Here is a 16,611-nt window from a genome sequence, read left to right on the forward strand (position 1 = left end):
TGACAAATATATCTTTCTTTTCTCCCTTCCTCCCTCCTCCCCCCTCCCTTTCCCCCCTCCTCCCCCTCCTCCTCTTCTTCCTAATCCCTTCCACTCTTCTCCAGAACCCATGGCCAGGGGCAGCTGGCTCCACTATGACGCCGCCGCCGCCGTGCAGCACGCATGGCCTCAGGATTCCACACTCAGACGAATCTCCACTTGGTTTAACCTTCTGCTGCCGCCATCTTGAAATTCCTACTGTTTCCGGACAATGGGCCCTGTGTTTTCATTTTGTGCAAGGTCATAGGATGGTCAGAAGCCAGAGTCTTCTTTCCAGGACCTTCATACCCATGGCCAGAGTCATGTCGGTTGGATCTCCTTCCTAGAAGGGAGGGAGGAGAAGACCATGTTCGCCCTAAGACTGTAAATGGATGAGCCAGCACCCGACGGGTTCTGCAACTTACCTGAGATCTTATCACTCAAGAGTTTGGGAAACTCCTGAGTTATTTGAGCCACACTTTGTGTATCTCTCCTGAATCTCAGAAGGTCCTTTTGCTTCTGTTTAATTGGGGCTGTGCTTTCAAATACCAGTTGGTGTCGTGTGTGTGTGTGTGTGTGTGTGTGTGTGTGTGCATGTGTGTTTGGTGCTGGGGATGGAACCCAGGACCTCCTATACAGTAGGCATCCCCAGTCCAAGCTGGTGTCTATTTTTTTTTTCTTTTTGCAGGACTGGGGTTGGAACCCAGAGGCACTCTACCTCTGAGCTATACCCCTAGCCCCTATTTTTTTATCCTTTATTTTGAAACAGGGTCTCACTGAGTTGCAGATGGCCTCACTAAGTAGCTGAGGCTGTCCACAAACCGCGATCCTCCAGGTTTCAGCCTCCCAAATACTGGGATGACAAGCATGCGCCACCAACCCCAGCTAAGCTAGTGTCTTTCTTTTTCTTTTTTGCGGGTCTGGGGATGGAACCCGGGGCATTCGACCTCTGAGCTATACCCCCGGCCCTATTTTTTATTCTTTATTTTGAAATGGTGCCTTACGAAGTTGCGGAGAGCCTCACTAAGTAGCTGAGGCTGTCCGTGAACCACGATCCTCCTGTCACAGCGTCCCGAATGCTGGGATCACAAGCGTGCGCCACCACGCCTGGCTAAACTAGTGTCTTTTGACAAAGTAATTTTTGTATCCAAAGAATTTTATTCATTGATCCACTCCTTCTCTAAGAAACTTTTATGAAGCCCCTACTATATTAGCAGAAAGAGCAGCTCTATGGAACAGGCAGAACTGGGTTCTGATTCCAGCTCAGCCTCTTACTGGCTGTGTGATCTGATTTGACCCCTGAGCCTCAGTTTCCTTTAGTGTTTTAATGACCAGAGAATGATTACCTCCCAACTCGGTTCTGAGATAACTTGGGTCCTGGGCCTGGGATAGTGCTTAGCGCAGAGTAGGTACCTAGCAAATGTTCATTCCTTCGCCCTTTTCTGTAAGGCCATGCCCACCACTTTAGCCTCTTATGGAGAGGAAGGGCCACATGCGGATCTTGGAGCATTCGGAAGATCCATGTGGGGGCGCTGGTGATGGGATCTACCCGGCTCTCCAGCAGGAATGTTGAGGGTAGGACAGGGAGGAAGGAGGTTCTTATGTATGAGAAGTGTTAGCGATGCTGTTTGCTCTCTGGAAGATGCTTGTGCTCTGTGATTAGCCTTTAATAGGTTTCCAGAAAGCTTTGAAGATAATAACATGGCTACACCTCCCTTTCAACTGGTGATCACCAAGTGATATATTCATGTCAGTAATGAAATCAGGAGGCTCTTGAAAAGAGCCAAGACCTGTTCCTTATCTTAAAAAACAAACCAAAATACCCCCCTGGGGTCTAGTTATGAAAATTAAACCCATAGAGAGGAGTGGTGCAGGAATTCGTCCTTAGAGGTACCTCCTTTGCGTCGTCGTTGTTTTGTGGGACAGATGGGGGGAGGGTGACTTAGTAAATTAAGCCTAGTGACAACCCGTGGCGTGTGTAGCCCAGCTTTCAGTTTCAGAGTTTTGACAAAGCCCCTGCGTAGCTGTTGTCCCCATCGGTGCCTTACTGCTTTGTAGGGGGACGTTTCCATCCCTGTACTACAGAGGAGAAATGAGACCCCGAGAAGTGACTCGTCCAGGTCACAGCTAGCAGGTAACCCCTAGGATCCAGATTCAGATCCGCGTGCTTGAGCCCGGGACCTCTACTAAGTGGCCTCCTTGGGACAGTCTTTGGCAATTCTTACACTCCGAAGTAACTCTTTTTTCGGTGCTCGAGAATTGAACCCAGGGGCATTCTATCTCCAAGCTACACCTCAGTCCTTTTTCTTTTTCTTTGGACACAGTGTCTCACTAAGTTGCTGGAAGTCTTGCTCATCAATGGATTGCTCTTGACCCCACATGGTGCCCAGTCCAAGTCCAGCAGTCTGGGCTGGGTCCCAGGACGGCCTCCCACTCTCACTCCACGCGTGTCCTCCACTGACCTGGTCTTTACATGCTGGCCTAAACGTTGTGTCAGAGCGCAACTGGACTCTGACTCCTCCATTCAAGACCCTTCAGAGACATCCCAACACTTTAGAATGAAACAGAAATGCCTAATTGTGGCCTCAGAAGGAATATAGTCACAATGCCTATAATTAATAACATTTCTATATAACTCAAAATTTAGGAACACACCCATAATCCCAATCATGGGAAACTGAGACAGGCAAACTGCAGGTTCGAGATCAATCTCAGAAACTCAGTGAGACCCTCCATGACTTAGCAAGACCCTATAGATTATTTTAAATGTGTGTGTGGAAATAGGGATTGAACCTAGGGACATTCTATTACTGTGTGATACCCCCCCCAGCCCTTTTGTATTTTTTTTGGTTTGGTTTGGTTTTTGTTTTTGTTTTTGTTTTTTGCAGGAACTGCCAAAACTTTAGTGTTTATTAATTAAGAGAGCACAACTGACCAAGTTCCAGGATGTGAAGAGATCAGGTTTGAGAAACTGGGGAGAAACTCACTCTATAAACTACGTAGTATGTGATAAGAACCCATACTTTATACTATAAAAACCTGTCTACACACAGTAGTTAGTTGCAAAAAGCCATTTGGTCTTCTCTTGGCTCAGAGAAATCAGACTTCTGTAATTATTAGCAACCTTCAGCTCTTCTGCAGGTGGGACCTTGTTTTCGCCCTCCAGCTTTTCTACCCCGGCCTGCGTTATGAGGTCCACGATGTTCTTCTCCAGGTCGTCAATGCGGCTGCTCATGTCATCAATTCGCCCAATGAGCTGGTCGGACATGGTCCGAAATTTATATTGCATCTGCTGCAGAAGTGTCTGGATCACCGAGGTGAGGTCCTGCATGGTCTTGGGGTTGGTCTCAGCCATCTCCCTGGTTCCCAGCTTGGCAGCGAAGTCTCAGCCCGTCACCTACCTACTTCCATTTCTATATTTTTGGTTTTGAAACAGGGTCTTGCTAGGTTACTGGAAGTTTTGCTAAGTTACTGAGGCTGGTCTGGAATTTGTGATCCTCCTGTTTAGACTTCCCAAGTACTAGGATTATAGACAGGTAGCACCACATCCAGCTGAGACCCTATTTCAAAACAAAATAAATAAAAATAAAAAGGGCTGGGGGTATAGCTCAGAGGTAGAATGTCTCTGGATTCAATCTCTAACCCATTAAAAATTAGGTCTGGGGAAAGGATAGCTCAGACACAGAGTGTCCCTGGGTTCATATAAATACATATACATATCTGTATGTTTAAAAAATATATTCCTAAGGCCGGCTATGTAGTTCAGTAGCAGAGTGCTTTGTAACCCTGGCTCGATCTCCAGCACTTAAAAAAATAGACACACACACACACACACACACACACACACACACACCCCTTTCTATTTTTTTTAACTAAACCAAACTATATATAATAAAATTGCTTAGAAAATGATGTAAAATAGAGCATTTATCTAATCAGTCTAATATTTTCTAAGTCATTGGTTAATATTTATTTCTTTCTTTTCTTTCTTCTTTCTCTCTTTCTTTCGTTCATTTGTTCTTGTGGTACTGGAGATTGAACTCAGGGGCATTCTACCTCCAAGCTATACCCCCTAGACTGATTTTTATATATATTTTAATTTTGAAACAGGGTCTTGCTAAGTTGCTGAAGCTGGTCTCAAAGCTATGCTCCTCCTGTCTCAGCCTCCCAAGCACAGAGATTACAAATGTGTGCCACCACACCTGGCTCATCTGATAGGTCGTAGACGTCAGCAGCATGTTCTTCAGTTTGCATGCTCTCACTACTTAGGTGATGTTGCCATTGGAGCTATGGCTTGACAGAAGAACGCACATTCAGTTCTTCCTCCAGTAGCCCCCCATTCCTTCAGCAGCTACTTAGTAACTTGTAGTCTAAAAAATAGAGAATTTCTAGCTGGGCGTGTGGACACACGCTTGTAATCCCAGCATTTGGGAGGCTGAGACAGGAGGATCACAGTTTTCAGACAGCCTCAGCTACTTAGTGAGACCCTCTGAAACTCAGAGAGACCCTGTTTCAAAATAATGAATAAAAGAATAGGACTGGGGGTGTAGCTCAGAGGTACAAGGCCCCTGGGTTCCATCCCCAGTACCACACACACACAAAAAAAAGAGAGAGAATTTCTGTTAATAACAATGATTAAGCTTAGAGTAATAAATTGAACCTCAGCTTCTAGTAAAGTAGAGCAATATCACATTTTTTCTAATACCTATTAATATCATCTGAGATTGGGACATATTCAACATCTATCTTATTATTGGCTAAATCTCAGAAGATTTTTATGTAGTGCCATATTGATTGATTGATTGATTGATTTTATTTTTGGTGGTACTGGGGGTGAAACCCAGAGGCTTTCTACCTCCGGGCTATACTTCCAGACCTATTTTATATTTTATTTGAAAACAGGGTCTCACTGGCTTTGAACCTGCGCAATCCTCCTGTCTCAGCCTCCCAAGTACTGGGATTACAAGTGTGTGCTGCCAATGACCGGCTTTGTAGTACCATGTTTAAATAGATGGATCCCAGCCAGGCGTGGTGGTGCACGCTTGTAATCCCAGCACTCAGGAGGCTGAGACCTGAGGATCGTGGTTTGCACACAGCCTCCACTACTTAGTGAGGCCCTCCGCAACTTAATGAGACCCTGTTTCAGAATAAAGAATAAAATATAGGGCAAGGGTTGTAGCTCAGAGGTCAAATGCCCCTGAGTTCCATCCCCAGGCCTGAAAAAAAAAAAAAAAAAAAAAGGTGGAACTCAATCTTTCCTGAGAGAGCCATAACACTGGGTCTAAAATTGTGCTTCTGCTAGGGTACTTTTTTGGGGGGGGTACTAGAGATTGAACCCAAGGGCATCCCACTGTCAAGCTAAACCCTCAGCCTTTTTTTTTTTTTTTTAAACAAAGTCTCATCTTGCTAAGTTGCTGGGGGTGGCCTCAAACCTGCGATCCTCCTGTCTCACCTTCCCCAAGTACTGGGATTTCAGGTGTGCACCACCATGCCCGGGTCTACTTGGTTTTGACTGCTAGCTCAGTGTTTACATTAATTTTAAGTGACTACTTTCTTTCATTTTTCTCATCTGTAAAACGAGAATGAAGATGATAATGATGATCATATCCAAAAGAGTTCATCTATTTAGAATGGCATCGATAGGTCGGGTCCCTCCCTTCCCCTCAGCGGGGACAGGAGGTAGAACCCCGGAAGCCAGAAGCGGAGGTATCATGAGAATCCAGGTGCCTCAAGACTCCAAACATCGCGAGACATATTCTAGGGGTCGCGAGACTACAGATGTCTCGAGAGAATCAGCATGCATATAAAACATCGGTACTTCCGCTCCACCACGTGACTCAGTTGGCCGACCAGGACAACACGCGACTTTGCAGATGTGTGGCTCGTCGGTCCCTTCCCCAAAGGCTGGCTGACTCCCCGAAGGTGCCAGGTTCTTGATTAAAGCCATTGTTAATAACCTGGTTGGTGTTTGCCTCTTTCGGAATTTCCCCAAACTCTATTTTCATTCATTCAGGCATCTGGCTCAAAACAAATGCTAGGAAGCATTAGATCTCACTACATTAATAACGGTAACGTTCATTCTCTCCACTCAAAGGTGTGTGGTGGGTTTTAACAAATAATCCTCCTAAATGGAGGTGAAATTCAGGAATTGTGGTGAGCAGGCTCCATGTACCTGGTGTCCTCTGGCCCTAAGTCATCTCCTTTCCCTCTTCCTCCCCGGCCTCCCTCCTGTAACAGGACTTCCAACTGAGCCCAGGGGCCTGGCTGGGGCCTGCACTGGGGAAGGTCTGCTTCCTCAGGCCCTCCCTGATTCTATGTTGAAATCTCTCGAAGGCTGTAATCCTCACCTCAGGCACGGGGCTGTGGGCAGTCTGGAAGGATGGCACTGACTGAGCCCGCAGGAGGCCCTTCTCCCTCCCCTACTGGAAGCCGATGGTGGCGGCCAGGGAAGGGACCTCGGGGATGCCTGGTGTTAATGTTTTAACAACAGGTGCAGGTGTCCGGGTGTGCTGAGTAGCAGCCCTGCTGATTGCCCGCAGACCTTTGGCAATTGGGCCTTGCCCAGCCCTCTGACCTGGAGACCCACGCCTGGACTCTCACCTCTTACCCTCTGGCCACTCTGACCTCCTCGTTTCTCAAACACTCCAGCTCCATCCTGCCTCCGGGCCTTTCAGCTCCCTCAGATCCATTCCCCCATTTTCTGGCCTGGCTCTCCCTCCGGTCCCAGCTCTGCGCCCTTGGACTTTCTACAGAGAAGTTTCACTGATGACCCCACACACATTCCCTTCACTTTCTCCACCTCGGCCGCCCCATGTATGTGTCCTGATTTTTTTCCATTTATCAATCCCTAAAGTTACATTTTATTGATTGAATGATACTGGGATGGAACCCAGGGCATTCTGCCTCTAAGCTACACTCCCAACCCTATTTTACTTGCTATTTGGAAAGAGTCTCACTCAGTTGCTGAGAGTTGTTACATTAGCTGAGGCTGATCTTGAACCTGCAACTCTCCAGTCTCAGCCTTCCCAAGTACTGGGATTGCAGGCATAGGCCACCACACCTGTCTCGAGTTACGTTTTATATTTTATGGTTTCTGTCACACCAGCATGATCAATGTAGCTGAAATACCATATAACAAATGCTGTTTGGAGACTAGAAAAACACTGCTGAAATTTTAAAAAGAAACGAGTCTTAGAAAAAAAATCACACAGGTTTGCCATTTGAAATTGGATAAAAAAATTTTTTTAATGTTCCTAATCTATCCCTGCTCCTGCTGGTTGCTAGATTCCTTTTAAATAGCTGACTATGGAAAGAACTTTTTGTGAGGAGTCACTAACGGGAAGACACATCAGGGAGCATTTAGCAGGGCGTGGTGGCACATGCTTGTAATCCCAGCATTCTGGAGGCTGAGCCTGGAGGATTGCGATTTGCGGCCAGCCTCAGCTGCTTAGTGAGGCCCTCCGCAACTTAGTGAGACTGATTCAAAATACAGAATAAAAAATTGGGCAGGGGGTATAGCTCAGATGTCCCTGGGTTTCACCTCCAGACCCGCAAAAAAAAAAAAAAGTTTTTTTTTTTTATCATAAAGTTGTGTCTGTGTAACCGTTGAAGGAATGCCTGCTTTAACTAGAATAACAACCCTGAGATAAGATGCCAGTAGGACTGCGAGTTGAAATTCGACCGCTGCCCTTTTTGCCAGCAGGAAGCAGCCACAACAGTTGCGGGCCGCCGGGCGCACCCCACTGCGGGCGGTCCTGGGCATCATTCGCTCTTGTAGTGCTCCTGGAGCGGAGGCAGGAGTGCCGTCTGCGATGAGCTGGTGGGTGTCCATGGAAGACCTCTGCGTCCCCATAGGAGGCTGTTGGCTAGCTATGCCATGGCAAAATCCTGCCAAGACTTGTCAGACTTACAGATGAGTTAAGTCACCTACCTTTTTCCTTTTAAACAAAAAAGGAAGTGTTCCTGTGATGCCCAGGGGCTGGCAGTAGTATAAGACCTGGCGGATACTACTGCAATTTTGAACACACATATTTCGCCCCTTTGGGGGAAAGGAGATGTTTTACTACAGGAAGCAACTTCAGAAGGTCGGGTATGCGACTGGCTTTATCTTTTTTTTTTTTTTTTTGTGGTACTGGGGTTCCTGGAAACCCTTCTACCTCCAGGCTACACTCCCAGACCTATTTTATATTTTTATTTGGAAACAGGGTCTCTTAAGCCAGCGAGACCGGCTTCTAAACAGCGTGATCCTCCTGTCTCTGCCTCCCAAGGGATTACAAGTGTGTACCACCACGCCCAGCTGGCTTTATCTTTATATCTATGATCAGACATGTCAAGTGGTAATGAGCTAACAATTCACTGGGTCTCTGATTCATGCCTCCCTTTTCCCGGAGGTTTTTATACCTCTGTTCTCTCCCCAAACCTCCTACAACCCTTCTCCTCCCCACCCTTGGCTGAGGACTGGCTTTCAGTTTCACTAGAAGCCATGAGAAGAGACCCCCACCTTGTCCCCACCTGCGCCTGTCTCCCGTGTCCTCCTCCTCCCGGGTCCTACTGCCCAGGGCTCCCCCTCTCTCGCCAGCTCAATGACTGTCCCCTGAAATACCTGCCTCCCTTCTGAATCATCAACTTCTCTCTAGGACTCATTTCCATAAGTTTACAAACACCTTAAACAAGCAACCAAACAAGACCAGAAGTCTCTTTCACCTTCAAATCTACTAGCAATGGCTTCTCTGTTTTTATTTATTTATTTATTTGTTTGTTTGTTTGTTTGTTTATTGCAGTACTGGGGATGGAACCCAGAGGCATTCTACCTCTGAGTGACGCCCCCTGTCCTAATTTTTTATTCTTTATTTTTGAAACAGGGTCTCACTAAGTTGCAAGGGGCCTCACTAAGTAGCTGAGGCTGTCCGTGAACCGCAATCCTCGGGTCTCCGCCTCCCGAGTGCTGGGATTACAAGCGTGCACCACCATGCCCAGTTTTGGTTTCTCTGTTTCTGATGGTACCCAAACCCTTCATAAGAGTGGCCTACATTCTTCTCCTCCCTATTCCTTTTTTATTTTACTTTAGGGCTGGCTAGGCACTCTGTTATGGAATGCATGAACATGTAACTGGGTTTTGGAAAGAAATTTATGCTATGCAGAGAGCATTTGAAGGATGAATTGTGTAGTGTGCATGGGGGCGCATGCCTGTAATCCCAGTACTTGAGAGGCGCCACAGGAAGATGAGACAGGAATTCCGCAGGTTTGCCGCCAGCCTCAGCAACTTAGTGAAACCCTGATTCAAATTAAAAAATAAAAGCCAGGTGTGTGGCACACGCTTGTAATCCCAGTATTTGGGAGGCTGAGACAGGAGAGGATCATGGTTCAAGGACAGCCTCAGTTGCTACTTAGAGAGGCCCTTTGCATCTCAGTGAGACCTTGTTTCAAAATAAAGAATAAAAAATAGGGCTGGGTATGTAGCTTGGAGGTAGAATGCCCCTGGGTTCCATCCCCAGCACTGCAAAATAACAATAACAACAATAATAATAATAACAATAAATAAATAAATAGGGCTGGGGTGTAGCTCAGAGGTAGAATGCCCCTGGGTTCCATCCCCAGTACCAAAATAAATAAATTAATTAATTAAACAAAAAAAAGAATGAATGTTTGCAAATATTTTCATTGTTATGAAAACACTTGGTTCTGTGGACCTTTGTGGGGCCTTTCCTACTGTTATAAATATCAGTAAAATATATTAAGATAAATAGAACTTAGGATCAGAACTACAAATCACTATATTATGCAGTAGTAAGCTGTGATTTTAAAAAATAGTGAACTCTCTTTTGGGTGGGGTTACTGGGGATGTAACTCAGGGGTATTCTACCTCCAAGCCACGTCCCAGCCCTTTTATTTTTATTTTGAAACAGGATCTTGCTAGGTTGATGAGAGTCTTGCTCCTCGCTGAGGCTGTTCTTGAACCTGTGATCCTCTTGTCTCAGGCTCCCAAGTACTGGGAGTGCAAGTGTGCACCAACACACCTGGCTTAAAAATAGTGAACTTGCTGGGTGTGGTGGCGTATGTGGGAGGCTGAGACAGGAGGGTTGCACAGGTTCGAAGCCAGCCTCAGTTACTTAATGAGGCTCTCAGCAACTTAGTAAATGAAAAGTTTCTAAATGAAACTTAAAAAAATTAGGTCTGAGGGTGTAACCCAAAGGCAGAAGAACCGTGGGTTCCATTCCCAGCACCACACCCACCCACACGCATGTGCAAACACACACACACACACGCACGCACACACACGCACGTGCAAACACACATGCACACACACGCACACGCAAACACACACACACAATGATGCACCCTTTAATCATATAACTATTAGTACAATTTTTAGTAAAAGAAAAGTCATTGATGGTAAAAATCTGGTATTTAGATGTTTATTTATCTCAGCATTTTAATATTTTTATTATGTATATAGTATGCATCACTAGAACAGGCCCACGTATGTGCATAATCTATACAAAAACATATATCCATATAATAGAGATGTATGCTCAATATTTTTTTCATGTTGTTATCTAGAGGAGGAGGCATCAGGAGGAACAGATTTGGACCAGGTTTTAGGTTTTTTTTTATATTACTATTCTATTCCAAGAACCAGTTTCTGTAGTTTAGTTATATTACTATATTTTTACCCATTAAATTTACTATATTAAATTACTATATTATTTAGTTATATTACATTAGTTATTATATTCTGTAATTTAGTTATATTTTATTATATTACCATTCTGTTCCAAGAATCAACTTCTGTAGTTTAGCTATTCCTATGTGACAAATTATCTCAGGACTCGGTGATTTAAGACAACAGCCAAACCTGGCCAGAAATTCCAGCTGCTTGGAAGCCGTGGCAGGAAGACTTCAAGTTCCAAACCAAGTACTGAGCAGGTTAGCACGACACTATCTCAAAAAATAAGTCAATAAATAAAAAGGGCTGGGGGTGTAGCTCAGTGTAGAGTGCTCCCGGGTTCAATCCCGGGTACTGCAAACAAATAAACAAACAAAACACAACAGGCATTTTGTCGATTCACAATTCTTCTGTTTCACTTAGCACAGGCTGGGACCTGTCACTTGGCTCCATCCTAGGCTGGGAGGAAGCTTCGTTCACCATTGTGATAGATACTCCAGTCGTCCGCCTGTCTTCTCCGTGACACTTGGGCTTCCTCACTGCATGGCCGTCTCAACGAAGATGGATTTGCCATGGCTGCTGGCTTTCAGGACAGTGTATTCTAAGAACAGCAAAACCCTATCTGATCACAGGTCCAGTCCAGATTCAAGGGGTTAGGGAAATAGATCTGGTTTTTTTTGTTTTTTTGTTTTTTTGTTTTGTATGTGTGGTGCTGGGAATGGAATCCAGGGGCATTCTACTTCTGTGCTACACCCCAGACCTATTTTTTAATTTTGAAACAGGGTCTTACTAAGTTGCAAAGGGCCTCACTAACCTGGATCCTCCTGTCTCAGCCTCCTAAGTACTGGGATTACCTATGTACGCCACCACACCTGGCTTTATTTTTGTTTCATTAATTATTATTATTATTATTAGTGTGTGCATACATATGTGTGTGTGTGGTACTGGGAATTGAAACCAGAGGCCTTCTACTTCTGACCTCTATCTCCAGCCCTACATATTTTTTAAATTTAGAAACAGGAAAGCCATATGGTAGCATATGCTTGTAATACCAGTATATGGGCAGCTGAGATAGGAGGGTCACAGGTTCGAAGATAGTCATCAACCTAGCAAGACCCTGTTTTCAAAGAAAAATAAAATAGGACTAGGGGTGTAGCTCAGAGGAAGAATGCCCCTGGGTTCAATCCCCAGCCCCCCTTCCCTCTCTCTCTCTCTCTCTCTCTCTCTCTCTCTCTCTCTCTCTCTCTCACACACACACACACACACACACACTTGGAAATAGGGCTACTCTAAGTTGTGGAGGGCCTCACTAAATCGCTGAGGTTGGCCATGAACCTGTGATCATCCTGTCCCAGCTTCTAAGTACTGGGATTACAGGGGTGTGCCGCCACACCCAGCTATCTTGACCATCCCATTTCAAACTGAAACCACCTCATGTCACTCCCTCTCTCATATCCCCTGCTCTGCCTCACTCCCCACCACCATTTAACATAATTTAACATAGCATTTATTTTCCTTATTTATTTTTTTGTCCTACCAGAATTATATTCCTACCAGAATACAATTTCCATGAAGGCAAAACCTCTTGTTTATTTTGTTAGCTGCTGAATCCCTAGGACCTAAAACAGTTCTTGTATAACCAACAGAATAAAGAATGTGTATATTCAGGAAGAATCAGTAAGAGTTAAATTCTTGAGCCTTTATTTATTATGTGATGCTTAACTATAACAGACTCACAGTAAATATCTAATTTGGGGGGGAGTTGCTGGATTTAATTCAGTGACATTTTTACCTCTGAGCTACACCCCCTGGTTGTTGTTGTTGTTATTGTTATTATTATTATTAATTTTTTAAACAAGTTCTCGCTAAGTTGGTGAGGCTGGCCTCAAACCTTCGATAATCCTGTCACAGCCTCCCAAGTACTGGAATTACAGGCATGCGCCACCACGCCTGGCTCATTATCTAATTTTTACACAGGAGGAAACTGAGGCACAAGTAAGGAGGAAAATCGTGACTGGAAACATATCTAACTCAAATACCTGTGTAGCTTCCTTCAAACCTGAGTCCTCTCCTTTAAAAAGCCAGTGCGCGCTGGAATCAGCAGAGGCATCTGCGGCCGCGCTGGGGCGCCTGCCTTGCAAGGCCTCCTGAGCAGCCCGGACCACCCGAGAACGACCGTGGGAAAGAAGCCTGATGGAATCGCTCTGCAGTCGCGCCACCCAGTTGTTGATCTGATGGAGTTAGTAACCGAGATTTTAAAAGGTGGCGCACGCTTGTAATCCCCGCGCTTGGGAGGCGGAGACAGGAGGATCGCACGGGTTCGAAGCCAGCCTCAGCTACTTAGTGAGGCTCTCAGCAACTTAGTGAGACCCTGTTTCCAAATAAAATATAAAAAATGGTCGAGTATAGCCCGGAGGTAGAAAGCCTCTGGGTTCCATCCCCAGTACCACCAAAAATAAATAAATAAGTAAATAAATAAATAAATAAATAAATAAATAAATAAATAAGGAATGTTAAACTGAGGGCGGAGGGCGCATCTGTGAGTTGCCCGGGGGAGATCAGTGGGGACACCCGTGCGCACGCAGGCACCGGAACCCGGAGTGGTGGGCTGCAGTTTCCGGCCGGAGCGCTCTTCCTGTGGCTCCCGGAAGCGGCGCTCGCTGCCCGGGTAACGGGCCCCGCGGCGGCGGCGAGGATGGATCTGGAGGAGGCGGTGAGGAGGTGGCGTGCCCGGCGGGCCCTGCGAGCCGCCCGCCCAGCGGGGCGGGAGGCCGAGCCGCCGCGGGAGGCGTCCGGGGCTGGGGCGCGCTGGAGGAGGCGGGGCGAGGGCGAGGCCCGCGGGCCTCGGGGAGTGCTGCCGGGGTTTCTGGCTCGGCGGGGTTCTGGGCCAGGGAGGATGCAGTGTTTGTGGGTAGGGGTGTGTTTACAGCGGAGGGGGAAGCCGCGGGCCTGTGGGCGAGCCTCCCACAGGGCTCATCCTTTCTCGACCCACGAGTTCCCTCCGCAGCCGGGGTGGAGAGGCTGGAACCCCTGCGGTCTCTGCGGATTCTCCAATCCTCACGGGGACACCAAGTATCCAGTTATCATTATAGTTGTCAGTGTGAGGTCGTTGAAAATGTACCAAGTTGTCATTCGGGATGCATTTTATTTTTTGGCATTCTGTCTAAAATGGTGCGTTCTTTGATATTACATGAATATTCAGTCATTAGATCAATGGCAAGTCAGATACCAAAGAGCTGGGAGTCAGAATCCGTAGTACAGAGGCAGCATGGTGATAGGAGGGCTGAAGGTAGATACTCAGTGTGGAATGATGGATGGTTCGGGTCTAAATGGTAAACTGATGAAATAATTATGCGTAAGCCATACGCATGTGCTGTGAGTAGGTTCCAGGTCTGGTTTGCTCACTACTGAATTCCAGCCTCTAGTAAAATGCTCAGTACATACATAATTGATATTCTTTTTACTACTAAATGAATAAGGCCAAACTTGAAGCAACTCTAATAAAAAATCTAGTTCTTCAGGGCACTAGATTTTATGTTGTGTTTTTAGTGTCCTTAGAGCAAGTCCCAAATGGTAGTTCTAATTTTAAAGTCTTTTCTACACTTAGATCTTGTCATCTTTTTTCCCCTCACAGCACGTTCAAGAAGTCTTATTTGTCTTTTTTTCCAGTTTTCCCAACCATCTTTTTTCCTTCTTTTTTCATCATGCATTACATGTTTAGCTTATTTTTTCTAGTGGTTTAATATCAGTTTTATACTGCTCAACAGACTGAACTCCTCTTCTTGTTTGCAGATAATCTCTCTGATATATTTTCTAGGGTCATATTGCCAGGAGCCCTCCAAGTAGAACTAAAACCTGCAGGGTTTAGGTACAATGTATTGAATGCTGTGTTTCTCTCGTGTTATTTATTTTATCTTTGAATGTCATTTGATAACACATTTCTGCCTTCTACAGAGAGAGTTTAAAGAACGCTGTTCTCAGTGTGCTGCTGTCTCTTGGGGTATTACTGATGAAGGCAAATATTATTGCACCTCTTGCCACAATGTTACAGAAGTAAGTGACATATATCATTTACAAATTTGCTGATGTTTTAAACATTGCAGTGTCAGCCTGGGATATAGCCTAGTTTCCAAAAAGTGGATATATTTTTATCACTCATGCTATGCCCAGATTCCAGGAACTTAAGTAGTTTTTATGTGCTTACCTGGAGTTATGCAATTTGTAAATAAGAGCAGGCATGGTGGCACACACTTGTAATCCCAGCATTTTAGAGGCTTAGACAGGAAAAACTCAGCTCATGGACAGCCTCAGCTACCTAGTGAGGCCCTCTGCAACTTAGTGAGACCTTGTTTCAAAATAAAGGATAAAAAATAGGGTTGAGGATATAGCTCGAGAATAGAATGCCTCTGGGTTCCTTCCTAGTACTGAAAAAAAACCAAACAGAATTTGTAAATTAGATTGAGGATGAGTTTTTGAAATTATGTTGAGCTATGCTTGTAAGTAATTTATGGTTCAGACTATGGTTTAAGGGAAAATAATTAAAATTGTACTTAGAAGGTGACTTTTTTTTTTTTTTTTTTTTTTTTTTTGGTGGTACTGGGGTTCCTGGAAGCCTGTCTATCTCCGGACTACACTCCCAGACCTATTTTTTTTATTTTTGGAAACAGGGTCTCCTAAGCCAGCACGGCTGGCTTCGAACCTGCGCGATCCTCCTGTCTCTGCCTCCCAAGCGCGGGAATTACAAGCGTGCGTCACCACGCCCGGCCCTTTTTTTTTTTTTTTTTTTTTTGCAGATCTGGGGATGGAACTCAGGGGCATTTGACCTCTGAGCTACACCCCCTGCCTTATTTTTTATTCTTTATTTTGAAACCGGGTCTCACTGAGTTGCAGAGGGCCTCACTAAGTAGCTGAGGCTGTCGGCGAACCGTGATCCTCCTGTCTCAGCCTCCCGAATGCTGGGATTACAAGCGTGCGCCACCACGCCCGGCTTTTTTTTTTTTTAATACTATGAATTGAAGAGTTTTTGTTGTTGTTGTACTGGGGATTGAACCCAAGGGAATTCTACCTCTGAGCTATCCTCCTGTCCCTGTTTATTTTTATTTTGAAACAGGGTCTCTAGGTTAATGGAGTCTCACTACTTGCGGAAGCTGTCCTCCAAACTGCAATCTTCCTGTCTCAGTCTCCCAAGTACTGGGATTACAAGCATGTGCCAGCACGCCGGCTTGAAGAGTTTTTAACTTGTTGCACTAGATTAGAGGTTTAGAAGATTGAGGACTGCGGGAGTAGTGGTGCACATTTGTAATCAGTACTTGGAAGGCTGAGACGGGAGGATCTGGGTTCGTGGCCAGCCTCAATACTTAGACTTTCTGCAACTTAGACCCTGTTTCAAAATAAAGAATGAAAAATCAGGGTAGGGGTTTAGCTTGGAGACAGAATGCCCCTGGGTTCCATCCCCAGCACCCCCCCCACACACACACACATTGAGGGCTGTTAGGAGTATTGAAAAATATGCTTCATTATAATTTATTTTTATATAGTGCTTTACAAATAAAAGGGTGTTTTCTTACCCATTATCTCATTCCTCCTTCTAACAGCCTGTGAGGTAGATGTGTCATGCCTGTTTTTAGATGATCAAGGCGGGCTCCTATGTTGAGTGAGTGCCAGAGTCACTTGAGGACAGTGTTGCGCTAGGACTTGAGCCTAGTCTCTGAACTCCACATCGCACCTGCCTCTTAAAATACAGGTGGTCATACTGTCCTCTGTAACCTTAATAAGCGGGACTTCACCCTGGGGGCACTAGGACCTGTTCTGGTGACCATGCTTGCAGGTCACTAGAGCCAGAATAAGCAGGGGTGTGGCCAGCTGGACAGGCTGGACATGCTTGTCTTCTCTGTGGAAAGGATCTGCTGAAAGCATACAGGGCCAGG

General features: G+C 45.5%; 2 protein-coding genes across 2 annotated transcripts in view; one reads left to right on the top strand and one right to left on the bottom strand.

Annotated features, from left to right (window-relative positions):
• Window positions 1–280: 280 nt before the first annotated feature.
• LOC308273912 (heat shock factor-binding protein 1-like) lies at window positions 281–3,373 on the bottom strand (the record flags this gene model as incomplete). Its single annotated transcript, XM_080711320.1, has 2 exons — window positions 281–361; window positions 3,143–3,373. 2 exons carry the CDS (start codon window positions 3,371–3,373, stop codon window positions 281–283), a joined length of 312 nt encoding a protein of 103 aa, XP_080567446.1.
• A 10,006-nt stretch (window positions 3,374–13,379) lies between these two features.
• TAF1B (TATA-box binding protein associated factor, RNA polymerase I subunit B) overlaps window positions 13,380–16,611 on the top strand; it is a gene marked incomplete at both ends in the record, with an annotated part of 68,066 nt that continues 64,834 nt past the window's right edge. The window contains 2 exons of the mRNA XM_080711222.1: window positions 13,380–13,397; window positions 14,639–14,737. Of these exons, the coding sequence (XP_080567348.1) occupies window positions 13,380–13,397; window positions 14,639–14,737 (117 nt within the window). The remainder of the gene's footprint in view (window positions 13,398–14,638; window positions 14,738–16,611) is intronic.

The sequence above is a fragment of the Muscardinus avellanarius genome (assembly GCF_963383645.1).
Source record: "Muscardinus avellanarius genome assembly, chromosome: 15".
NCBI lineage: Eukaryota > Metazoa > Chordata > Mammalia > Rodentia > Gliridae > Muscardinus > Muscardinus avellanarius.